Source organism: Phyllobates terribilis, unplaced genomic scaffold (genome assembly GCF_046119375.1).
Source record: "Phyllobates terribilis strain yellow unplaced genomic scaffold, ASM4611937v1 Scaffold_1__5_contigs__length_1240528914, whole genome shotgun sequence".
NCBI lineage: Eukaryota > Metazoa > Chordata > Amphibia > Anura > Dendrobatidae > Phyllobates > Phyllobates terribilis.
In genome coordinates this window covers 250,981,653-251,007,470 of record NW_027362761.1, presented here as the reverse complement: position 1 = coordinate 251,007,470, position 25,818 = coordinate 250,981,653, and the positions used below count along the sequence as shown (strand labels likewise).

The 25,818-nt window shown below is 45.2% G+C and overlaps 1 protein-coding gene across 2 annotated transcripts in view; it reads right to left on the bottom strand.

Moving 5' to 3' along the window:
* ADCY4 (adenylate cyclase 4) overlaps window positions 1–25,818 on the bottom strand; it is a 109,264-nt gene that overhangs the window by 65,437 nt on the left and 18,009 nt on the right. Inside the window, exons 1-2 of one of the 2 annotated variants that reach the window (XM_073671153.1) lie at window positions 25,354–25,510; window positions 2,462–2,828 (exon numbers count right to left, since the gene is read on the bottom strand). In XM_073671153.1, coding sequence (XP_073527254.1) covers window positions 2,462–2,644 — 183 coding nt within the window. In that variant the 5' untranslated portion in view covers window positions 2,645–2,828; window positions 25,354–25,510. Of the gene's footprint in view, window positions 1–2,461; window positions 2,829–25,353; window positions 25,511–25,818 lie in introns of those variants that run through there. The other variant, XM_073671154.1, reaches the window with a different exon arrangement.

The following is a 25,818-nucleotide window of genomic DNA, read 5'->3' as shown; positions in this document are numbered from 1 at the left end:
TCAGTATGCCTTCAATTTTGAATAAATCCCCAACAGTGTCACCAGAAAAGCAGCCCCACACCATCACACCTCCTCCTCCATGCTTCACGGTGGGAACCAGGCATGTAGAGTCCATCTGTTCACCTTTTCTGCATCGCACAAAGACACGGTGGTTGAAACCAAAGATCTCAAATTTGGACTCATCAGACCAAAGCACAGATTTCCACTGGTCTAATGTCCATTCCTTGTGTTCTTTAGCCCAAACAAGTCTCTTCTGCTTGTTGCCTGTCCTTAGCAGTGGTTTCCTAGCAGCTATTTTACCATGAAGGACTGCTGCACAAAGTTTCCTCTTAACAGTTGTTGAAGAGATGTGTCTGCTGCTATAACTCTGTGTGGCATTGACCTGGTCTCTAATCTGAGCTGCTGTTAACCTGCGATTTCTGAGGCTGGTGACTCGGATAAACTTATCCTCAGAAGCAGAGGTGACTCTTGGTCTTCCTTTCCTGGGGCGGTCCTCATGTGAGCCAGTTTCTTTGTAGCGCTTGATGGTTTTTGCAACTGCACTTGGGGACATTTTCAAAGTTTGCCCAATTTTTCGGACTGACTGACCTTCATTTCTTAAAGTAATGATGGCCACTCGTTTTTCTTTACTTAGCTGCTTTTTTCTTTCCATAATACAAATTCTAACAGTCTATTCAGTAGGACTATCAGCTGTGTATTCACCTGACTTCTGCACAACACAACTGATGGTCCCAACCCCATTTATAAGGCAAGAAATCCCACTTATTAAACCTGACAGGGCACACCCGTGAAGTGAAAAACATTTCCGGTGACTATCTCTTGAAGCTCATCAAGAGAACGACAAGAGTGTGCAAAGCAGTCATCAAAGCAAAAGGTGGCTACTTTGAAGAACCTAGAATATAAGACATATTTTCAGTTGTTTCACACTTTTTTGTTAAGTATATAATTCCACATGTGTTAATTCATAGTTTTGATGCCTTCAGTGTGAATGTACAATTTTCATAGTCCTGAAAATACAGAAAAATCTTTAAATGAGAAGGTGTGTCCAAACTTTTGGTCTGTACTGTATCTCTCTGATTTAAGGGCATAAAAATTCAAATTTTGAAAATTGCTAAATTTTCAACATTTTTGCCAAATTTCCATTTTTTTCACAAATAAACGCAAGTGATATCGAAGAAATTTTACCACAATCATGAAGTACAATATGTCACGAAGACACATTCTCAGAATCAGGGGGATCCGTTGAAGCTTTCCAGAGTAATTACCTCATAAAGTGACAGTGGTCAGAATTGTAAAAATTGGCCTGGTCATTAACGTGCAAACCACCTTGGGTTGTAACTTTGTTCATGGGAAAACCCCTTTTAGGAGGAAGGGAAGGGGTTAGTTCATAATGCACATTCTTCCATTAACAAAAGCAACCAATCCAAACACTGTAGAGCAGAGCAATAGGACACACATGGTACAATAATGTTTGAAACAACTTAAAGTTCAAAGCAGGTTATTTTTTTGTTTGTTTTTTTAATTTTTACTATAATGAAGTTCTATAAACAGACTTTCTTAAAAGTACACATGGTAAGCAGTGTATCTAGTGACTTGAGTTCACCCTAAATTCTGCCTTCACTTGGGTCATTCAACATTATTAATCCATTGAACAGTGGTTGGAGAGCTTAAGTAATTGCTTGCGGTGACAGCTGTATGAACGGTGGAGTAACAGGTATTTATAGGTGAAGGATAGAAATCGAACCTTTCTTCTTACATGTACCCCCACCTGGGAGTCAGAGAACCAAGGATAATTGCTATATGGGACTTCAATGGGGTTGTCTCATCTTCTTAAATGGATAAAATTGAAAAGTAATTGTAAAAACAAGCAAATTTGCAATCTACCTCTTATCAAAGCTGTCAGCTCCAAAAACGCTAGTCACATACAATGTAGATCTGCAGAGAGAGAGCTGTCTGTCAATCCATGTGCTCGGGAGCGATTTCAGTGCGCTCGCTGTGTACCGAGTGGTGCTCTATCTGCAGGTAAATAGCGTTTTTTTTTTAGTAGGCGACAGGTTCCCTTTAAAAAAAAAAAAAAAAACTACTCCTTTGTCAAAAAAAAAAAAACGGATGGATTTTTAATTTCTTGCTCACTGCTCAGTGCGCTCCTGAAAACAGGACACAAGAAAACCGTTTTAAATTAGAAGAAACCTGACACTTTCTTTATTGTGTGCGGAACCTGGTTTCCCTTTTTTAAATAATTTTGACCCGGAAGACACAAGATATGTGTAAGATATTACACAACTTCATCAGATGCATTTCATAGTCTAATACACATAAAAAGGGGCAGGTAGTCAGAGCTGAATGAGTTCTTTGAAAGTAATCCCTGCAAAATAATCGCGCATACATGAATCAAGTGTTTGTTCATTCTAAGGCTATGACTTAGCAGTACTATTGATAGAAAGTCTAATGCTCTACTCACCCGGCCAGTGCCAAAGGTAACAGCTATGAGAGCGCAGCATATTGCCAAAACGATGAGCAGCAGGAGCAGGATTACTGGGTACTGCTGGCTCAGGCGATAGTGGGACTCATAGGAATGACCTTCTTTCCCACTTTTCCATCGTGGTGGATAAGGGCCCAAATGAGCCCTGCTATTCTCTGGCATCTGTATCAATTATTTTTGTCTTTAGCTCCAGGGAAAAAAAAGTGCCAGGTAAAACTGGTAGAAGAACAAGAAACATAATTTAAGGTCCTTCACAAAGTTCTCGGAAGAGAGCGGTAAAATCTCCATAGATGGCCCATAATGATGTATGGAATTTGCAGAAAATGGCCTCACAGGAAAAAAGGATCTAAAAAGAAAAGAAAATAATAGTCAGAAAACAATCAAATTGTGTCCTCATCACTCAACCCTTTATTACTGCCTAAACATACAACTGTACTGCACACTCTAAGACATGACTTGTGTAACTTTTCTAAAGTCTTCCTCCTTCCTCATACAAGATATCCAGTGCAAAAATGAACGCATGAACAGGATCATATTAACACGTTTGGCGACATTTCTCTTTTGACTAAGTAACAACACAGACTTTGTAACAGAGTGCTCGCTCATTCTACACCACAATTGAGACTTCACAGAGCCCTTCATTTCTTCTATATATCAGGGCAGCATGTTTTACTAGGACCAATACTGTATAAGGCTCCGCAATCCAGCGCTCTAGCCCAACAGATGGATTCCATTTATTATTGGAATTCAGAAGCAGACACTATTGCTTTGCTCTCCAATACCAAGACAAGATTTTTTCAGGATCACTAGCATTATACATAGACAGTCATCTTGATAAGCCAAGGGAGCTTAGCCTGAAAGCAGGGGTTCTGAGTCGCTCCCCCTAAAGGTACTGTTTTGAATCCGAAGTTGCCATGAAGTGCTGCACCCAACAGAGTAGAGACCCGGTTAAAGAGCTATTTAGAAAGGAGTATATAGGCCTTTGGGGTATTCCATTTTTGAGTACCTAAAGCTTAAATAGGTTTTCCAGCAATTAAAAACATATACATAGCTCCCTACAGTCCCGGAATCAGCGGGACTGTCCCAATTTGATGGCTTAGTCCCGTGTTCCGTCACGTCAGGGCTTTTGTCCCGGCTTCTATACGCATCTCTCTTCTCTCCAATGCCTTCATCACCCCGTAGCTCCTCTTCCTTGGGGTAGGGGCTGCTCTCTGCTCAGTGCATAAATTAAATTGTATTATTCATTTTTTCTCCCTTCTGTGATCAGGTCTCTCTCAGGACTCAGAAGTTCACCATATTAGCAAGTTGTTGCTCTACTTTGGAGCCACAGCCCACAATGATGTAGATAGGAGAATTTGGTCATCTTTACATGCCCATAGAGACACACTGTATATTTAATAATGTATTTCTATGGTCCCTGTATACTGAGGCAAAGAAAAAGATTTTATTTGTTCCTATAAATGTAGTAAAAATAATAAGCAATTACAAAAATGTCATTTTTTTCTGCAAGTCTCCCCAAGTCTCGAACCCACAACCTTAACGTTACAGGCAGGTGCTTAAACTGCTGAACCACAAGCTCTGGTGGTGTAAGGCTGTGTTCACACGATGCGTATTTCATGCGTTTCCGCGGCGTTTTTGCAGTTGCGGAAACGCCGCGGAAACGCATGAAAAACGCATGGTAGAAGGGAAGCAATGTTCCCCAATGGAAATCCGCAAGTGCTGTGCCCATGATGCGGATTTTTCCGCAGCGTTAACGCTGCGGTCAAAAATCCGCAGCATGTCAATTAATTTTGCGGAAACGCGGCGATTTCGCCGCCATTGACTTGCATTAGAACGCGCCAATTCCGCAAGACAGCATTTGTACTTGCGTTATTGGCGCGTTCTAATGTGCGGATGGTACCCGGGTGTGGAGGAGAGGAGAGTCTCATCCACACCCAGGTACCATTAAAAAAGCTGTAAGGGTATGTGCACACGATGCAGAAATGAAGCAGAAAATTTCTGCATCATTTCTGCATCTCCCTGGCAGAAAAAACGCATGCAGATTGTGCATGCGTTTTTCCTGCAGAATACATGCGGATCCACATGCAGATTCACATGCGTTTCCGCATGCAGATTGACAAGCGCTTTCCAGGCGATGTTAGCATCACCTGGAAAGTGCTTGATAACTAGGTCACACTATATAAATCCATGCAAACAGCATGGATTTATACAGTGTGAACCGAGAGAGTGTATATACTTACCTCCGATGGCCCGCGCTGTCCTGCTCAATCTGTTCTCCCTCGCCGGCAACTTTGAATTGAAAGACCTGCCGACGTCAGCGTCACGTGACCCGTCACATGACTCTGACGTCACCGCAGGTCCTACAACTCACTGCAAGTGCCGGGAACCAAGCGGGAGCGCTGCGCGGGCCGACAGATGGTAAGAATACATTTATTTTTTATTTTATTCTTGTTTTACAGCTTTTTTAATGGTACCTGGGTGTGGATGAGACTCTCCTCTCCTCCACACCCGGGTACCATCCGCACATTAGAACGCGCCAATAACGCAAGTACAAATGCTGTCTTGCGGAATTGGCGCGTTCTAATGCAAGTCAATGGCGGCGAAATCGCCGCGTTTCCGCAAAATTAATTGACATGCTGCGGATTTTTGACCGCAGCGTTAACGCTGCGGAAAAATCCGCATCATGGGCACAGCACATGCGGATTTCCATTGGGGAACATTGCTTCCCTTCTACCATGCGTTTTTCATGCGTTTCCGCGGCGTTTACGCAACTGCAAAAACGCCGCGGAAACGCATGAAATACGCATCGTGTGAACACAGCCTAAAACAAGAATAAAATAAAAAATAAATGTATTCTTACCATCTGTCGGCCTGCGCAGCGCTCCCGCTTGGTTCCCGGCACTTGCAGTGAGTTGTAGGACCTGCGGTGACGTCAGAGTCATGTGACGGGTCACGTGACGCTGACGTCGGCAGGTCTTTCAATTCAAAGTTGCCGGCGAGGGAGAACAGATTGAGCAGGACAGCGCGGGCCATCGGAGGTAAGTATATACACTCTCTCGGTTCACACTGTATAAATCCATGCTGTTTGCATGGATTTATATAGTGTGACCTAGTTATCAAGCACTTTCCAGGTGATGCTAACATCGTCTGGAAAGCGCTTGTCAATCTGCATGCGGAAACGCATGTGAATCTGCATGTGGATCCGCATGTATTCTGCAGGAAAAACGCATGCACAATCTGCATGCGTTTTTTCTGCCAGGGAGATGCAGAAATGATGCAGAAATTTTCTGCTTCATTTCTGCATCGTGTGCACATACCCTTACGGGGAGAATTTTATGTACTTGATCTGTTTTGCAGTCTCTGACTCTACATGTGGATTATACTGATAAAAATACACTGCTATGTACAATGTATGTATTTGAATTCTAGAGGGTGAATAAGAGATTTTTTCATCCTACAAAAATACTAAAAAATAATAATGAAAAACTTGTGTGATTGATATTTTTTCTCTATTAAACCCATAAAAAAAATTAATAAAACTGTAATGACAAGGCCGTGTTCACACGTAGCGCAAATGCTGAGTTCTTTCTGCAGGTGTCCTCGCCACACAACGCAATAACAATCTTCTCTGATTACTGCGTGTTTGCTCTATTTCTTTTATGTGTTTTCCCCCTTATTTGATGTGATTTTGGTGCAGATATGAAGCAGAGTTTTTAACACGTTTTTATTAGTAAGGAAAAGCTTTGATTCTGTGCATAAAAAAGCAACAGCATTTTTTTTTCATGTGTTTTATTTTCAGAAGAAGCCTACAGAGAAAAAATGCACCAAAACTGCAGAGTTCAGCAGCGTCTTCAGACCACAGAGGGCAGAGGTTTCATGGAATCACAACCACTTTGCTTGGAAATTTAGACCGTGTTCACATGTAGTCTATAGCTGCGTATTTTCTGCACAAAAACTCTGCTGTGTTTAACTGTCCAAGCAAAGTGGATGTGATTTCATAAAAACCGCGCCCGCTGTGCGCTCAAAGCTGCTGCTAAACTATGTAGTTTTGGTGCTTTTTTTTCTCTCGTCTTCTATGTGGAGCTTAAAAAACACATGTAATAAACTACGGTTACTTTTTTAAGTACAGAAGCAAAGCTTTTCTGTACTATAAAAAACACATTAAAAATGTGGCTTCACGTCTGCACTAAAAACACATCAAATAAGGGGGAGAAGATTGTTCTTGTGTAGTTTGGTGCGGATCCTGCAAAAAAACAACAACAAAAAAAAAACAAACAGTATTTCTGCAACGTGTGAACAAGGCCTTATGGACACAAAAAAGCCAGATGTTCTGGCGGCTCCGACTGTGAATGAACAAAAAAAAAAATCCACAGGTCCCAACTAGAGATGAACAGGACGCACAGATGACATTGCGCTGCCCCGACTAATCAAAACCTGCGCCGGGGACTACGGAAGGTAAGAGATTCGCGCCCCCCCATCAAGCTGCCAGGTAGCACTGACCTGGACGCTGGACCAGAGACCCGTCAATCAATCAGCTCATCTCTAGTCCCAACTGTCTCGGATACAGCGGACAGTCCCGGGCGTCTGCTGAATTTCCCTCACTACCAGCACCCCTCTGAAGGAAATGGTAAATGGCCGTGGATTTGGGTGTGGCCAAAAGACTGATGCAAATCTGGAAAATTTGTTATGAGTAGCATCATCAATACCAGCTGCCATCACAGCCTCATCAAAGAGAAGCAGCTAGAGCCATCACATTAGGGGTGAGTTAATTAAAAGTTTGAATAATCTTCAAGTAGATGATTTGTACGGCCCCTGAAGGATGGTATAAATATCCAAACGGCAGAAAAAAATGGTCCCCACTCCTGCTCTATAGCAAAAAAGCTGGCAAATTGCATGCTCCTTGCCTAGGTAACTAGCCACCTCTGGATAGACCCCATTCTTGAGAACAGAGAAAATTTTTAACCCATTCTCGACATGGCTAATTTCCATTTTTTGGCGTTTTAGTTTTTCCCTTCCCTTCTTCCAAGAGCTATAACTTTTTTTTTTTTTCATTCCACACAGACGTTTGAGGGTTTGTTTTTTGCGGGATGAATGGTACGTTTGAATGACACCATTTATTTTCCACATAATGTACTGGAAAACAAGAAAAAATTCCAAGTGCGGTGAAATTGCGAAAAAAAAACAACAGAAGTTTGACATTGTTTTTTGGGAATTGTTTTTATGGCATACATTGTGTGGTAAAAATAATCGGGAATTTGTTAAAAAAAAACAAAAAAACATTTGTTTTATTGTGTCACCATATTCAGTGATCCATTAGATTTTCATTTTTCAGTCAATAGAGGTGGGTAAGGGCTAACTATTTTGTGAGGTGAGAGCGTTTTTACACAATTTGGGGATGGGTATGAGATTTTGATCGCTTCTTACAGCATTTTTTGCAGTGACCAAGAAACCCGCAATTTTAGCATTTTGAATTTTTTTTTGTTTACGGCATTTACCAATCAGGTTAATTATTGTTATATTTTGATAGATCAAACTTATGTACGCGGCAATGCCACATCTGTATTTTTATTTATTTATTTTTGATTATCTTTAATTTTTAATTGAGACCTTTTTTGCATTATTTTTAACTTTTTTTTTTTTATTGTATTTATTAGTCCCATTAGGACACATGAACCTGTAATCGTATGATTGCTTGTACTATACACCACACTATTGCTACATAGTAAAAATTACGGTCTCCCTTGAAGCACAACCACACGCTTGGTTTCAAAAGAGCTCCATGATGACAGACATGGAGGTCTTCAACAGACCCCTGGCTGTCAGACCAACCCATCAGTGCCCTATGATGGTATCATGAGTATGCTAATAGGCAGGGCTGTGGAGTCGGTAAGCCAAACCTCCCACTCAAGACAGTTCACTGGTCCCGACTCCACAGCCCGGCCTCACTACTGAGCGTGTACATAAAGTGCAGCACAGATTCATCTCAACTAAAAGTCGAGACCCTTAGATCAGGAACAGAACAGACATTTATAGGACATTTCATAACTTTCCCAAATTCTTATGAAAAAAACTACAGCACATCCTGCATTGTACTACTGAACCAATTTATTATATATTTTAGGAGTCAGAGTCGGTCCATTTTATACCGACTCCAACTCAACAGCCCTGCTAATGGGCGCATAGAAGGATATGCCCCTATGCTGGCGAGCTGTTAGAGATTGATTCAGCATTCAACAGGTGAACAACAGTGGCAGATGGAGCTCTGATCCACCCGTAGTGGTTGTAGTAGGTCCTGGCTGTACGTCACAGCCAGTATATGCTGGGTATGGGGCCCCACCCAGTTAACACGCTCCAGACACCCACTACCGACTTGTATGGCAAATGTTGGTAAGGGGTTAATAAGAGTTACACTGCCATGTTTGCTTTTAACCATTCAAAATTGGTTTTCTCATTATAAATGGGTAAAATTGCAAAGTGCTTGTAAAAAAGTAAGCACCTTTTCAATTTACTTATTATTAAAAATTCTCTCTGTTCTCAAGAACAGTGGTATTTTTAATTCCATAGTTGAAGGGCTATTCGCCTAGGTTACCGGCTACTTCGGCAGTCTATCAGAGGTAGATATTTCCTAGGCAACCGTGCTCTGATCTGAAGCGATCAGGCAAGCTTCAGTAACTATGTACTCCTCCAATGATGTAGAGGGAAAACTGGCTGTCAGTGGCATTGGAGAGGGGACAGTGCAGACCAGCAATATAATCAGGTCACTGCTCTGGACTGTCAAGTTTCAAAAGCGCTCCCTGCCCCCAGCAAGCAGGAAGTCGGCAGGCTGGGGGGCAGTTTCCTTTCAGACTAAGAAGATGGGAATGATACTTTAAAGGGATATTCTTAAAGGAGTGTGTACACAAGTTTAAATGTTATCCCTTATGCGCGGGACAGAAAATAACTTTCCAGACCCTGAGGGCCCCATCGATCTTGATAACCGGGTCTCTGAAGAGCCCTGGCTGAATGGAGCAGAGGTCAATCATGTGTGCTAAAGGTCCATTCATTCTTATTGGGAGCGTCGGAGATTGTCGAGCGCAACGCTTGGCTGATCTTTGGCACTCTTATTAAAATGAGAATGATTGTTGAGGAAGGGCACGTTTGACCTTTGCTCCTTCCAGCAGGGGCATTCTCAGGATCGGCGGGCGCCACGGTGGTCGGACCCCACCGATTGGAATGTTATTCCCTATCCCAAGTATAGAGGATAACTTTTAAACTTGAGAAAACCCCTTTAACAATTTATTATAAACAAGCCAGTTGAAGGTCGCCTTTCCTACGCTGCTTGTACTCAATCAATTACACATGTAACATTTGCTTTTCTAAAGTCATTTTGCTTTTAAGCTGTAAGTATTAAAAGGAAAAAAAAACCATCTCAAAAGAGTGAAGAAAAGACCTTTGAAGCCATTGTTAATGACATTTTGACTACTTGTCATATACCTGGAGCCTCACTGATACTCTGCTACTTGTCATAATCAGGGTGGTGCTGGGTTTACTGCTGCTTCATTTATGGCCTAGATTCTGAATCCATGATATGTATATTCTAGCAGATACATGAATATCTATAGATACTACTCGCAATGCCCTCATGCTCTGCATTTATTTCATAGGTGATCTGTATGATCATAGCCTTGAAAATGCTTTGATGTAATTAATTTGAAAATAGAGTACTTGGCTTTGGAACATTTAAAAACACTGCCCTATTGTATACCTAGCACCCACTGTGCTTTTTGACAGCTGGTCACCTGAGCTATGGCCATTTTCCGCAGCGAGAAGAAATGGAACAGTGGTTGAGCATGTGCTGCTCCATTCAGTTAAGGGATGATAGTGCACCACTCTGGCGATCGGCAGGGAATCTCTGCTCAAAATACCACAAATCAAGATGGTGTCACTTATCCTGTGGGTAGGAGATAGCTTCTTGTTACAAGAATACCTCTTTAAGGAGCACTAGGGCTTTTTATCCCCCCATGCATTTATGCATGTTATTTGTGGGACATTCTGGATTCTTTTCTTTCGAGTACATAGAAATTTACATTTAGCTTTTAATATAGGGAAAATGTAAGGCTGCGTGCCCACTATGCGTATTTCAAGCGTTTTTGCTGCAGAATTTCCGCAGCGAAAACGCTTGGTAATACGTGCCCCATGGTCCCCAATGATAATCCGCATGTGCTGTGCACATGCTGCGGAAATTTCCGCTGCGGATTATCATTGCGGAAAAATAAACAGCATGTCCATTAATTTTGCAGACACGCAGCGTAATTGCCGCCATTGACTTGCATTGAATCGCATAATATCCGTATGAGCACATGTGTACAAGCGGATATCATGCGGTTCAATGTGCGGATGGTACCCGGGTCTGGGGAAGAGGAGACTCTCATCCAGACCTGGGTACCATAGAAAAAAAAAAAAATAATTTAAAATAAAAAATAAAGATTATACTTACCTTCCGATGGCTCCCGGTGTTTTCTCCGCTACGTCCGATCTGTTGTATGGCTCGTGGTGGTGTGAAAGGACCTGCCATGACATCATTTAGTCATGTGACAGGTCACGCGATCGCCTTCGCCGGTTGCATGGATTTATATAGTATGACCAAGTTGTCAAGCACTTTTCCAAGTGATGCTAAAATCGCTTGGAAAGCGCTTGATAACCCGCATGCAGAAATGCATGTGAAGAACGCTTGACAAACGCTTCTACCTGGCAGGAAAAACGCATGTAAAATCCACATGCGTTTTTCCTGCCAGGGAGATGCGGAAAAAATATGCAGCATTTCTGCATCGTGGGCACTTAGCCTTAATATATATATATATATATATATATTATATATATATATATATATATATATATATATATATATATATATATATATATATATATATATATACACACACACACACACACACACACACATCAATTTCCTCATTGTTTATATTTTTTTTCACCTGATCTCCATAAATACAATGTCAAAGCACCAAGCCTGAGTAACAAAATATAGCAGTTCACATGAATATACAAAACTGAAATATACCTTACGAGTGATTCTCTATCTTGCCTAGTCTCCATAAGCCTACAGTTAATCTAATACCTGTTGAAACACCTCTCCACTACCTGCTCCCCCATCCCTTGTCCACAATAAAACAGATAATACATACATAGACAAGAGAGACGCAGCTTCTAATTGGCAGGAGTGGGAGCTCCCATACCTGCGAGGAACAGCATTTAAAAGGAACCTGTCAGCTGATTCATGCTGCCCAAAGCATTAATCAGAGATCAGCAATTGCAGTACAAACAATTGAAAGCGCGGCTGGGGTCGAGGTAACTAGTCCAAAGGGGTGGTCCCTGCCGTCATCTCCACACATGTGCAGCTAGACTGGCAGGTCTCTCCCTGTATATCAAATAGGTAGAGGCCTGTCAGCCTAGTTGAGCGACATCAATCGAGATCGTGCTAGTGCACGCTGGGACCCCACAGCCACCAGATACCTTGAAAAAGGCCATAACGTTGACTTATGTATCGGATTTCCATTTGGGTCTAATTTTTCTTCTTTTCATCTTGAATAAAGAACTTTGCATTTCATATTTGAGTTTCTATTAACTACAGATGATTTGATATTACTCTTGACCAGTTTAATACAGTAGTGCATCCAATTTTCTATACAAGCCTAGTTGAGCAGGCAGGGAGAAGCCACCAGGAAGCGGTCTCTTGGACGAGACCTTGTCCCCAGCCTTGTTGTCAACAGTTTTTCTGTGAAATGGAGTCGTGTTTCAGAGTAAAAGATAGATGCCTAGAATGCAGGAGTGGAATCATGCTACCCGTGATTCAGACAACATGAATCAGCCAGCAGGTTCCCTTTAAAGAAACCAGTGAAGGAAACCGTAAAGGCATAAATATGCAGGCTATGCAAATCTCTCACTACATCTTATAAGCATCTAAGGGGTCACTTTTTTTCAAAATAGATAAATATTAAAGGGGTTGCCCAGGCTGGGGCTCAAGTCTGCAGTTATTCTATGTGACTGCAGACTTGTGAATCCTCACAGCGCGCAGACAGGACTCTCAGGTGCCGAGAGCAAGCGGTCATGTGACTGCAATGATGAGACTTGCATGCTTCTGGCCACTTTCCATCTAGACGTGTCTGGCTTCGCTCAATTCACTTACATTGAGGGATGTCGTGCACGACTAGTTGCCACATGAACACATGTATGCAAATTGTATACTTGGGGTCACCGGAGAATCCTCACAGCGTGCATACTGCGCGCTGTGAAGATTCACAAGTCTGCAGTCACATAGAGTAACTGCAGACTTGAGCCTCAGCCTGGACAACCCTTTAAATGCAGTTCATAGATTATTATGGGATAAACACTTCTATGGCGTTTAAACCTAACATAATATGATATACATATATCATATGATAAACATATCATATTATGTTTTGTCAAAGGTCTAAGCGGCATAGACATGTGTTACTCCCATAATAATCTATATACTGCATTTAAAGGGTTGTCCAGGCTGGGGCTCAAGTCTGCAGTTACTCTATGTGCTGGCTACAAAAAAGCCTTTACAATCTGTGATACTTCCAAAAAGGGGGTGTTAGGCCTTTTAGAGATCATTTTATCTTCAACTTGCCCAAGTGTTCACAATAACAGTACTTCTGACCAGGGGTGCCCAAACTTTTTTTTAAGTACTTTTTAACTATTAATAGGTTTCCTTCAATGAACATTTGTATCATGTTGCTGGGTGTCTGGTGGTTGAGACCTACAAGAATCCTAAGAACTGGGGCTGGTTGTTGTTGCCCATGCGATCCTGTCCAGCTCGCTGACATGGTTTTGTGCATTCTTTTATATAACCAGCCTTATTTTTATTGTTTCCGACTGCATTAATTTTTGATACTACAGTATAATATTTTTTTTTAGTATTTTTTTTTTTTATTATGACTCATATACTTTACACATGGATCAGCCACAACAATAAAACCACTGACAGGTGAAGTTAACAACATGGATGTGTCACGACCAGTCAGTTCTGCGTTGGCAGCAGGAAAAACGGGCTTGCGATCTGTGTGACTTCGACAAGGGCCAAATCGTATTAGCTAGATATCTGGGTTAGAGCATTTCTAAAACAGCAGGTTTTTAAAGTGAACCTGACATGTGATACATGCTGCAAACGGACTAAGCAGCATGTATCAGGTCACTGGTAGTGTGATACCAGCTAAGTAAGAAAAATATACTTTAATACCTATGAGGGACCGAGACCACCCTGGAGACTAGTTGGACAGGCAGGTCCTTGGTGACTTTTTCCCACCTGCTGCTCTAGATTGACAGGCCTCTGCCTACATGTGTGTATAGGGTGCCTGTCAAATCAAGGCAGTGTGCGGTAAGAAGACGCCAGGGACCTGCCAGTTCAACTAGTCTACAGCGCATTTCGGTCCCCAGCGAGTATTAAAAGTAAAAAGCAGCATAGTTTCAGAGTCAAAAATACGTAACCGAGTTCATTCAGCCAGTGTCTGATCAATGCTGCCCACGGATTGGACAGCATGGATCAGTTGTCAGGTTCACTTTAAAAAAGGTTGTCCGGGACTTACATACCGATGACCTATGAATATCAGATTGGAGCGGTCTGTCGCAGTCACCCAATCAGCTGATATCTGCTCCAGTATTGCCGGATACAACCTATTCATAACCTAATTGAACAGTAAATAAGGTACAGTACCCGTCTGCAGCCACTAGAGGTACGGGGCTGCTGTCTTTCACCCTGTACTTTGCTTATATCCGGCAATCAATATGTACGTTCTGGACAAGTCATTTAATATGTTAGGTCCAATGCATCATTTGTGAGGGTTTTTTTTTTTAAGCTGGGCTGTGGAGTTGGTAAGTCAAACCTCCGACTCCAACTCCACGACTCCCTCATACATGGCTCATGTTTAAGTGATAAATTTACTGTAGCACAGATTCATCTCTGCTAAAAGTCTAGACCCTTAGATCAGGAATAGGACAGCCATTTATAGGACATTTCATAACTTTCCCAAATTCTTATGAAAAAATATTCCCCACAAATTGCATCGAACTACTGTACCCAATTTATTATACACTGCTCAAAAAAATAAAGGGAACACTTAAACAACGCAATGTAACTCCAAGCCTATAACACTTCTGTGAAATCTACCTGTCCAGTTATGAAGCAACACTGATTGTGAATCAATTTCTCCTGCTGTTGTGCAAATGGAACAGACAACTGGTAGAAATGATAGGCAATTAGCAAGACACCCCCTATAAAGGAGTGGTTCTGCAGGTGGTGACCACAGACCATTTCTCTGTTCTTATCCTTTTTGGCTGTTGCTTTTGGTCACTTTTTCATTTTGCCATTGCTCTCACACCTAGAGGTACAGTAGCATGAGGCGGTGTCTACAGTACAACCCACAGAAGTTGCTCAGGTAGTGCAGCTCATCCAGGATGGCACATCAGTGCGACCTGTGGCAAGAAGGGTAGCTGTGTCTGTCAGCAAAGTGTCCATAGCATGGATCAGATACCAGGAGATGTGGAGGGAGCCATAGGAGGGCAACAACCCAGCAGCAGGACCGTTACCTCCTTCTTTGCGCAAGGAGGAACAGGAGGAGCACTGCCAGAGCCCTGCAAAATGACGTCCAGCAGGCTACAAATGTGCATGTGTCTGCACAAACAGTTAGAAACCGACTCCATGAGGGTGGTTTGAGGGCCCGACGTCCACAGATGGGGGTTGTGCTCACAGCCCAACACCGTGCAGGACGCTTGGCATTTGCCACAGAGCACCAGGATTGGCAAAGTCTCCACTGGCGCCCTGTGCTCTTCACAGATGAAAGCAGGTTCACACTGAGCACATGTGACAGACGTGACAGAGTCTGGCGACGCCGTGGAGAGCGATCTGCTGCCTGCAACATCCTTCAGCATGAATGGTTTAGCAGTGGGTCAGTAATGGTATGGGGTGGCATTTCTTTGGAGGGCCGCACAGCCCTTCATGTGCTCGCCAGAGGTAACCTGACTGCCATTAGGTACCGAGAGGAGATCCTCAGACCCCTTGTGAGACCATATGCTGGTGGGGTTGGCCCTGGGTTCCTCCTAATGCAGAAAAATGCCAGACCTCATGTGGCTGGAGTGTGTCAGCAGTTCCTGCAAGATGAAGGCATTGAAGCTATGGACTGGCCCGCCTGTTCGCCAGACCTGAAACCAATTGAGCACATCTGGGACATCATGTCTCTCTCCATCCACCAACGTCACGTTGCACCACAGACTGTCCAGGAGTTGGCGGATGCTTTAGTCCAGGTCTGGGAGGAGATCCCACTGGAGACCATCCACAACCTCATCAGGAGCATGCCCAGGCGTTGTAAGGAGGTCATACAGGCACGTGGAGGCCACACACAATACTGAGCCTCATTTTGACTTGTTTTAAAGGACATTACATCAAAGTTGGATCAGCCTGTAGTGTGTTTTTCCACTTTAATTTTGGGTGTGACTCCAAATCCAGGCCTCCATTGGTTAATAAATTTGATTTCCATTGATGATTTTTGTGTGATTTTGTTGTCAGCACATTCAACTTTGTACAGAACAAAGTATTCAATGAGAATATTTCATTCATTCAGATCTAGGATGTGTTATTTGAGTGTTCCCTTTATTTTTTTGAGCAGTGTATATTTTAGGAGTTGGAGTCTGTCTATTTTATACCGATTCAGACTCCACAGCCCTGTTTTTAAGTCACTTCTTTGTCTTGTGTTATTCGTTGCTGTATTGTGCATCAAATTCTTCAATCTGGAGCACAAGTTTCATTCATTTTTCCCAAAGTCAAAAATGGTCTTTATTTTTGTTTTTGACTTGTTTTGCAGCTCTTTAGCCAAGAACTTGCACATTTTTTTCCAAAATGGAGCAAAATTTGTGTTAAAATAACTGCAGATAGAAAAGCACTCAAGGTGAGTGAAGTACATTTTGCTATAAAAATTTTGCCAGTCGTACGTGATGAATCAAAAATATCTTGAAACCCCACACTCTGCACACAACGGTGAATGTAAGAAAAAAAAATTGATGGAAGAATAAATCCCATATTTTGCTACAAGAACATTGACATTCATTCATTGCATCAGTAGTTGAGCCAGACCCTTCAAACAGCTGGATCAGAATACACTAAATGTTGAATTTTTTGCTCCAGCTCATCAGTTTTGCAGTAGAAACTGGTGAAAAGAATGGTGACAATTGATGCCATTTTGACATTAAGGCCATGGCCCCACTATCAGTATTCGGTCAGTATTTTTTCTCAGGAGAGGGAGCCAAAACCAGGAGTGGGTGATAGAAACAAGTGCATCAATTCTGCATTTATTATACCTTTTCTCTGATTGTTCCTCACCTGGTTTTGGCTCCCACTCCTGAGAAAAAATACTGACTGGATACTGAAAGTGGGGCCATGTCCCGAATACATGGAAACTTGGCCTTAGGAAGTACCGGATATACAGACTCAGTACCTACCATATCTGGTCCAAGAAAGAACAACTGATGAACAGATGGTAAATTATGGGAAGCTCAATGATATGCATTGCGAGTGAATGCTAGTCTGGTCTGATTCCCCAGAACATGTAAGGTGTCCGTGCACACAGGGCATTGTCACTTGCTTTGTGAGCCACTATCTAAATGCAGACTGGTCTGAACAACTCTTCATTACTGAAAGCACCTACAACAGACTATTTGGGCATTAGACCTGGCACATGGGGCAATGGAAGAAGGTGGCCTTGTCTGATAAGTCACGTTTTCTTTGACATCATGTTTCTGGTCAGTGGAAGAGATGGCACCAGGGTACACTATGGCAAAAAGCATAATGCCAGTCAATAGAGGCGGCATAATGCAGTAGGCTGATATTCCACTAGGAATCACTGGAGTCCTGGTATTCATGTGGATGTCACTTGGACACTTACCACCTACGTAAGTATTGTGGAAGACCAAGTAAACCCTTTCATGTCATTTTTCTTAATGGCGGTGCCCTCTGCTGCCAACTCTGTACAAAGGTTCAATGCCCAAGCTTAACACTATGGCTCCCACAACCTGGTGAATGGCGAATATACAGCTATTCGTCATCTAACTTGTGTTTTCTTCACATTTCGGCTCCTGACAACATACAGGTGCATCTCACTAAATTAGAATATCATCAAAAAGGAGATTTTTGAGTACTCACCGTAAAATCTCTTTCTCTTAGCCTCTAATTGGGGGACACAGGACCTTGGGTGTTATGCTGCTGTCCAGTAGGAGGCGACACTAGGCTTAATCTGAAAAAGATTAAAGGTGGCTCCTCCTCTGCAGTATACACCCCCTGACGGTGTCAGCCACGTTCGGTTTTGTGCAAAAGCAGTAGGAGGAACGTAACATGGATAACATAAACATGCCTATAAGAAGGCAACTATGTACGAGCTCAAGAAAAAAAACACCAATATGAGAACTCAACGTAACAACGGCCCGAGACGGGCAACAGGGTGGGAGCTGTGTCCCCCAATTAGAGGCTAAGAGAAAGAGATTTTACGGTGAGTACACAAAAATCTCCTTTACTCTGTCGCCTCATTGGGGGACACAGGACCTTGGGACGTCCCAAAGCAGTCCCTGGGTGGGAAGCAATGGACTAATATTGTGTAGACAGGCCCCTATAATTGGGGCACTGCCACCTGCAGGATACGTCTACCCAGGCTCGCATCTGTCGAGGATTGGGTATGAACCCTGTAGTGCTTGGTAAACGTGTGTAGACTAGTCCAGGTGGCTGCCTTGCACACTTTTTGCGCCGAAACCTGGTGCCGAACGGCCCCGGAGGCCCCTACCGCACGTGTAGAGTGTGCCGTAATACCTGCTGGAAGAGGAGAATTTTTGAGACGGTAGGCCTCTTGTATGGTGGATTTGATCCACCTAGCAAGGGTAGCTTTGGAAGCTGGTAGACCCTTGCGACCGCCTTACAGAAGAATGAAAAGAGAATCAGACTTCTGGAAGGGCGCAGTCCTAGACACATAGATACGTAATACCCTGACAAGGTCAAGCGTATGCACAGCCTTTTCCACTCTATGAACCGGGGCCGGACAGAGGGATGGCAGTGAAATTTCCTCATTGAGGTGGAAGTTGGACACAACCTTCGGAAGGAAGGATGGAACCATACGGAGAACTACCTTGTCCTGGTAAAAAGCCAGGAAGGGTTGGTGATTGCTACTAGGAAAACCACCTTCTGGGATAGAAGGCGGAGTGAGACTTCCTTAAGGGGTTCAAAAGGTGTTTCCTGCAATGCTGTCAGCACCAGGTTGAGATCCCACGTCTCTAGTGGTCGTCTGTAGGGGGGAACCAATCGGGAAACCCCCTGAAGAAATGTCTTTACTTGCGGCTTGTTAGCAATGCGCGTCTGAAAAAGCACAGAGAGAGCCGACACCTGGCTCTTAAGAGAGCCCAGAGACAGTTTGGCCTCCAGACCCAATTGGAGAAACCCAAGTACCCTGGGGAGGGAATAAGGGAAAGGGGTCTGGTCACGAGGATCGCACCAGGTAAAGAAAGCTTTCCAGGTACGTTAATAGATCTTTGCAGAGTTTGGCTTCCGTGCTCTGATCATGGTTTCAATGACGTCAGGCGAGAACCCTGACTGGGTTAAAACCCAGGTCTGAATGGCCATGCCGTCAAATTGAGGGCCCCTGAGTTCTGGTGGTAGAACGGGTCCTGTGACAGAAGATCCGAGCGGTCGGGGAGATGCCAGTGGACGTCTGCTGTAAGCTGCACGATGTCAGCGTACCACGTACGTCTGGGCCAGTCTGGTGCGATGAGGATGGTTGGAACTCCCTCTTGCTTGATCTTCCTCACCACTCTGGATATTAGGGAAAGAGGTGGAAAGATGTACAGGAGCTGAAACTGAGTCCAGTCCTGAACCAGGGCGTCCGCTCCCAGCGACCGCGGGTCATGTGTTCTGGCCATTAAGTTGGAGACTTTGGCATTGAAGTGGGATGCCATCAGGTCCACGTCCGGAGTCCCCCAGCGATGGCAGATCTGGAGAAAAACTTCGGGATGGAGAGACCACTCTCCCGAGTCTATTCCCTGCCGGCTGAGGAAGTCTGCTTCCCAGTTGTCCACCCCCGGAATATGGACCGCAGAGAGAAAAGAACCTGTGTCTTCCGCCCAGTGGAGAATGTGTGTCACTTCTCGCATCGCCTGGGCACTGCGGGTCCCCCCTTGGTGATTTACATATGCCACAGCTGTGTCATTGTCTGACTGTACTCTGATGTGAGAGGCAGCCAGTAAGTGATGGAAGGCTCTCAACGCCAGAAGAATGGCACGAATTTCCAAGATGTTGATGGGCATGGTCGCTTCTGTTGGGGACCACTTGCCCTGTGCTTTGTGGTGTAGGTATACCGCACCCCAACCCATCAGGCTCGCATCGGTGGTCAGAACTTTCCATTGACTCGTGAGAAGGGATTTCCCCTTGTTAGTGAGGTTGGCTTGAGCCACCAGTGCAGGGATCTCTTGGTTGACGACGTCAACTGAAACTCCCTGTCGAGAGAAAAAGGATTCCTGTCCCATGACTTGAGGATGGCTAGTTGGAGAGGCCTGAGGTGAAGCTGGGCAAATGGGACCGCTTCTATTGCCGCCACCATCCTGCCAAGGACTCTCATGGCAAACCGGAGAGACAGAGTGGGTTTGCGAAGTAGGGTGCGCACTCCTATACGGAGAGGCAGTGCTTTGTCCTTGGGGAGGAGTACTAGACCCTTCAGGGTGTTGAATAACATTCCCAAAAAGGTCAGAGACTGACTCGAGATTGGTGATGACTTTTTTTAAGTTGACTAACCAGCCCAAACGACTTAGAATGTCGATTGTGATTGAGACGCTGATTTTGCAGTCCTTGAAGGTGGGAGCCTTGATGAGGAGATCGTCCAGATATGGAAAGACTATTATGCCTCTGGAGTGCAGGATGTCCATGGTGACTGCCATGACCTTGGTAAACACTCTGGGAGCCGTGGCGAGTCCGAATGGGAGAGCCACGAACTGGTATTGTTCCTGGTCGATTGCGAACCTGAGAAATCTCTGATGAGCTGGCGCAATTGGTATATGTAGGTATGCGTCTTGAATGTCTATGGAGGAGAGAAATTCTCCCTTCTCCATGGACGCAATGATGGACCGAAGGGACTCCATGCGAAAATGACGTACCCGTACATATTTGTTGAGCTGTTTTAGGTCCAATATGGGCCGTACGCTGCCTCCTTTTTTGGGGACTACGAATAAATTCGAGTAGAACCCTTGGAAGCGCTCAGTCGTGGGGACCGATACTATGACACCTGCTTGAAGAAGCGATGAAACCGCGTGGTGGAAGGCACGAGCCTTGGCTGGCGATTTTGAAGGAACAGACAGAAAGAATCTGTTTGGCGGGTTGGAAGTGAACTCTATCTTGTATCCTGAAGACACTAATTCCCTGACCCACCTGTCCTCTGTAATAGGCAGCCAGACTTGGAGAAAGAGCAAAAGACGGCCTCCTACAGGTGGGGTGTCTTCCAGAGTTCGTGAGTCATGATGAGGAGGAAGTGCGAGATTTTCCTCCTTTAAATTTTGACTGGCCTGCCTTTGATCGCCAGGTCTTGTCCGACTTTTGCGTCGACCTCCAGTTGTCCCTGCGTGGAGCACGGTTGTTATTCTGTGCTGGTCGCGAGACGGACCAGCCGGAAGAGTTCCGAAAGGATCGGTAACGCTTGATTGCGCTTTTTGTAAGCGTGTTTGTGCTTTAGTTGGGGGGGGGAGAGGTTCTCTTACCCCCGGTGGCATTGGATATCATTGTGTCCAACTGTTCACCGAAAAGCTGACCACTGAGGTACGGGAGGTGAGTGAGGGACTTCTTTGAAGCTGCATCTGCTTTCCATTCCCGCAGCCAGAGGATAAGCCGAATCGTGATGGCATTTGAAGCTATCCCGGCTGCACCCCTTGCAGAATCCAGAGCTGCATGGAGCATGTAATCTGCCACAACTGCTATTTGGGCCGCTTGGTCCGAGAGTTCAGGGATAGATGTTTGTAGGCCAGTTTGTAAATTTTGGGCCCAGGCCAGGATTGCCTTGGCAGCCCAAACTGAGGCAAACGCGGGACCCAGGGAGGCCCCTGCGGCCTCGAGAATTGAACGAGCCATGCATTCTACCTGCCGGTCTGCTGTGTCCCTGAGGGTTGAGCTATCTGGCAGTGAAAGGAGTGTCTGTGCTGCTAGTCTGGAGACTGGGGTATCCACTTCAGGTGGATCTGTCCACTGTTTGGTGACCTACTGTGGAAAGCGGTACCGCGCCTCCAGATATTTGCGATTAGTAAACTTTTTCTCAGGTTGTGAGAACTGCTTTTTAAGGATCGCATTAAACTCTGGGTGGTCAAAGAAGACCTTAGGCGGTTTCAGGACTCCTTCAAAGGAAATCTTATGTCCTGGTGTCTCCAGGGGTGGATCGGAGATGTCCAGAACCCGATGGATGGATGAGATTAAATCATCAACTAGCACTGTATTGCCAGGGGGAATAGGGATCAGGGACCCTTCGGTTTCCTTGTCTGAGTCGGAATCACAGATATCTTCCGAATCCTGTGTATCGCTAAGGCATCTCCTGCTGGGAGAACCGGAGCGGAGGCCTTCTCTGATCAAGGATGGCTGTGGGGATCTGCGTTGTCTGTCCCTGTCAGGGGACGGTCTAGATGAGCTGGGAGTACAGTGTCTCACACTGGAAGGGGACGACCGTGTGGTATATGATGACGCAGATGAACGAGACCTGTGGGTCCGCTTGCATCCTGATCTAGACGTGGATGTGCCCGTGCCATCATGTCCCTGAGTGGAACTCTCCCTTTGAGTAGTGTTCATAGCCGAAGTATGAGTCTGTAGAGCCTGAAGCAATGTGGATGTGAGGTTTACTATAGACTGCGTCATAGATTGCGACATCTGAGTGACCCATTCCGGTGTGGTATTAGGCACCGAAGTATTGGGAAGTGCTTCATGGGGCTCTGGCACAGCAGTCTGCATGCAGTCCTGGCAATGTGGATACGTGCTGCCACTAGGGAGAGTATTACTGCAGGCTGTACAGAGTGCATAATAGCAATCCTGCCTGGTTCTCTTGGACTTTGAGCCCGGCATAGTATACAGGGGTGGCTATGCAGAGGGGGCCAGCGATGCAGAGTGGCTATACAGAGGGGGCCAGCAATGCAGAGAAGCTTATAGAATTCACAGCCGAGTGCGAGACTCTAGCTGTGATCTTACCCCACCTTAGTGTGCCTGTTGTAGTCCAGCGCCATTTAAATCCACGATCCTGAGCCCCCCGGAGACAAGCTGGCGACCAGTAGCTGAAGGGTTAACGCTTCTTCAGTGGTTAATGGCCGCCGGAGTGTGGAGAAGAAGGTGGGCGGAGAGCTGAAAAGGGCGGCAGTATGCTGGAAAGCGCGCCCTTTCAGTTCGTCTCCGCCACTTCTATGACACTGTGTAGTGTCATATTGGTCATCCGGGGGGCGGGCCGGGGGCGCGGGCCGGGGGGGGGCGGAGAATGGGCGGCGGCTTCGGCTAGGCCGGAGCCGCGGTCTAAATTTAGAATCTATGCCCAAAAGGGCTCCAGGCCGCTGCGGTAGTCCGGGAGGGGTGCCGGTTCTGAACCGGACCCCCCCGGTTTTAATGGCAGGGAAGGCGGTGGGAATATTATCTTAAGGGGGGGACCTTAAAGGGTCCCCCTGAGGCACCGTAGCGCTGGTGCCGGCAGAGAGCCTTGTTTGCCTGCACTGTCCCCCGGCCCCATCAGGAGTCTGCAGCAGAGCTGGGATTCCTGGACGTTGGTGCAGAGAGACAGCTACTGGGAGCTGTATATTGCTGTCTGCACAAGCCCTACCTGCGGTGTCTCAACCTAATACCCGCAGAGGGGGATTAGGGAGGGTGCTGCCGTCACCGTCAGGAGGCTGTAATCCTCACCTCGACCTCAACCCAGAGACCAAAAGGAATTGGGGAAGGAGGGGGGGGGTCTCAACTTCGAACCTACACCCGAGGGGCTGGGGAAGGAGCGACATGGTAAGGAGACGTCTCGACTTCAACTGTGCACCCCTAGAAGGGGGCAGAGGAAGGAGCCATGCCGGAGACCCACTTATCTTCATCTGTAACTCCGTGGAAAAAGAAAAACATCAGAAAAAAATGGAGTAAAAATCTTTAGGTGTGCCTCCTTCCGACACTAAGCAAAAACTGAATATGGCTGATGCCGTCAGGGGGTATATACTGCAGAGGAGGAGCCACCGTTAATCTTTTTCAGATTAAGCCTAGTGCCGCCTCTTAGTGGACAGCAGCATAACACCAAAGGTCCTGTGTCCCCCAATGAGGCGACAGAGTAAAGTTAATTTATTTCAGTTCTTCAATACAAAAAGTGAAACTCATATTATATAGAGTCATTACAAACAGAGTGATCTATTTCAAGTGTTTATTTCTGTTAATGTTGATGAATATGGCTTACAGCCAATGAAAACACAGAAGTCATTATCTCAGTAAATTAGAATACTTTATAACAACAGTTGAAAAATGTTTTTAAAATCCGAAATGTTGGCCTACTGAAATGTATGTTCAGTAAATGCCCTCAATACTTGGTCGGGGCTCCTTTTACATCAATTACTGCATCAATGCGGCGTGGCATGGAGGTGATCAGCCTGTGGCACTGCTGAGGAGTTATGGAAGCCCAGGTTGCTTTGATAGCAGCCTTCAGCTCATCGGCATTGTTGGGTCTGGTGTCTCTCATCTTCCTCTTGACAATACCCCATAGATTCTCTATGGGGTTAAGGTCAGGCGAGTTTACTGGCCAATCAAGCACAGTGATACTGTTGTTTTTAAACCAGGTATTGGTACTTTTGGCAGTGTGGACAGGTGCCAAGTCCTGCTGGAGAATGAAATTTCCATCTCCAAAAAGCTTGTCGGCAGAGGGAAGCATGAAGTGCTCGAAAATTTCCTGGTAGACGGCTGTGCTGACTTTGGTCTTGATAAAACACAGTGGACCTACACCAGCAGATGACATGGCTCCCCAAACCATCACTGATTGTGGAAACTTCACACTAGACCTCCAGCAGCTTGGATTGTGGCCTCTCCACTCTTCCTCCAGACTCTGGGACCTTGTGGAGTGTGTCAGTGACTGCCTTCTGGACATCTGTCAAGTCATTAGTCTTCCCCATGATTGTGGAGCCTACTGAAACAGACTAAGGGACCTTTTTAAACGCTTAGGAAGCCTTTGCAGGTGTGTTTTGTTAATTATTCTAATTTACTGAGATAATGACTTTTGTGTTTTCATTGGCTGTAAGCCATAATCATCAACATTAACAGAAATAAACACTTGAAATAGATCACTCTGTTTGTAATGACTCTATATAATATATGAGTTTCACTTTTTGTATTGAAGAACTGAAATAAATGACCTTTTTGATGATATTCTAATTTAGTGAGACGCACCTGTATATCCTATACAGACCAAGCACTACAAGAGCTGTCCCAGGATGGCACCGATCTCACGGCCAGATATACGGACAGCACATACTCCTAGGGCCCTACAGACGTATATCCCATCTATGGACCAGTAATAAACGCCTCCTGTCAGTAAACTGGAGCGCCACATGTGCTAGAAATCTATTTATTCCCTACAAGTTGTGGAAATGAAGCAATTTCCATATTTCCAGAGGAGAAATAACAGCAGCGCCGGGAAAGGAGGACATGTCAGGGCTGCTGCTCACACTACAGGGAGGCTCAGGGGCATGGAGGCGTATAATGAGCCAGGGCTATGGGCACACACAGGTGTCCTAATAATGACTGGACTGGCAGCTCCTAGACGTTTCCCAGCCGGGAGCCCCCCTCATATACTCGCCTCCATTAGTGGTGTCCTCGCCGCCTTCCCGCTCTCCTCAGCCCGCGGCACCTGACTGCTCTTTGCCTCCTGTGTCTGAGCTTTAACCCGCGGAGACAGTCAGTCAGTGGCGATAAGATAAAGTTCTACCCACGGGCTGAGACTGCGAGTCCCGCCCAGCGCCGGCTCTAATTACCGGGACGGGGCGCGGAGTAATGAGGGGGCAGGGCCGGTGGACGGTGCCACAGGTGCCCGCTTACCGGCCGTGCAGGAGGCTGAGCTCTGCCAGCAATGGAGGCGGCTGAGGGGGTTAGTGCCGTGGAGGCTGCAGGTTAACTTCGGTCAGCCCTTCACCGACTACAACCCCCACTGTCCTCCCCAGTCTGTTTCCTGTACTTTGTTTTAGTCTATCGAAGTCTGAGTGTTTCCATCTTGGGGATACAAATGTGTCCCGGGACAACGACCTCCTGCCTGCGACTATTACGG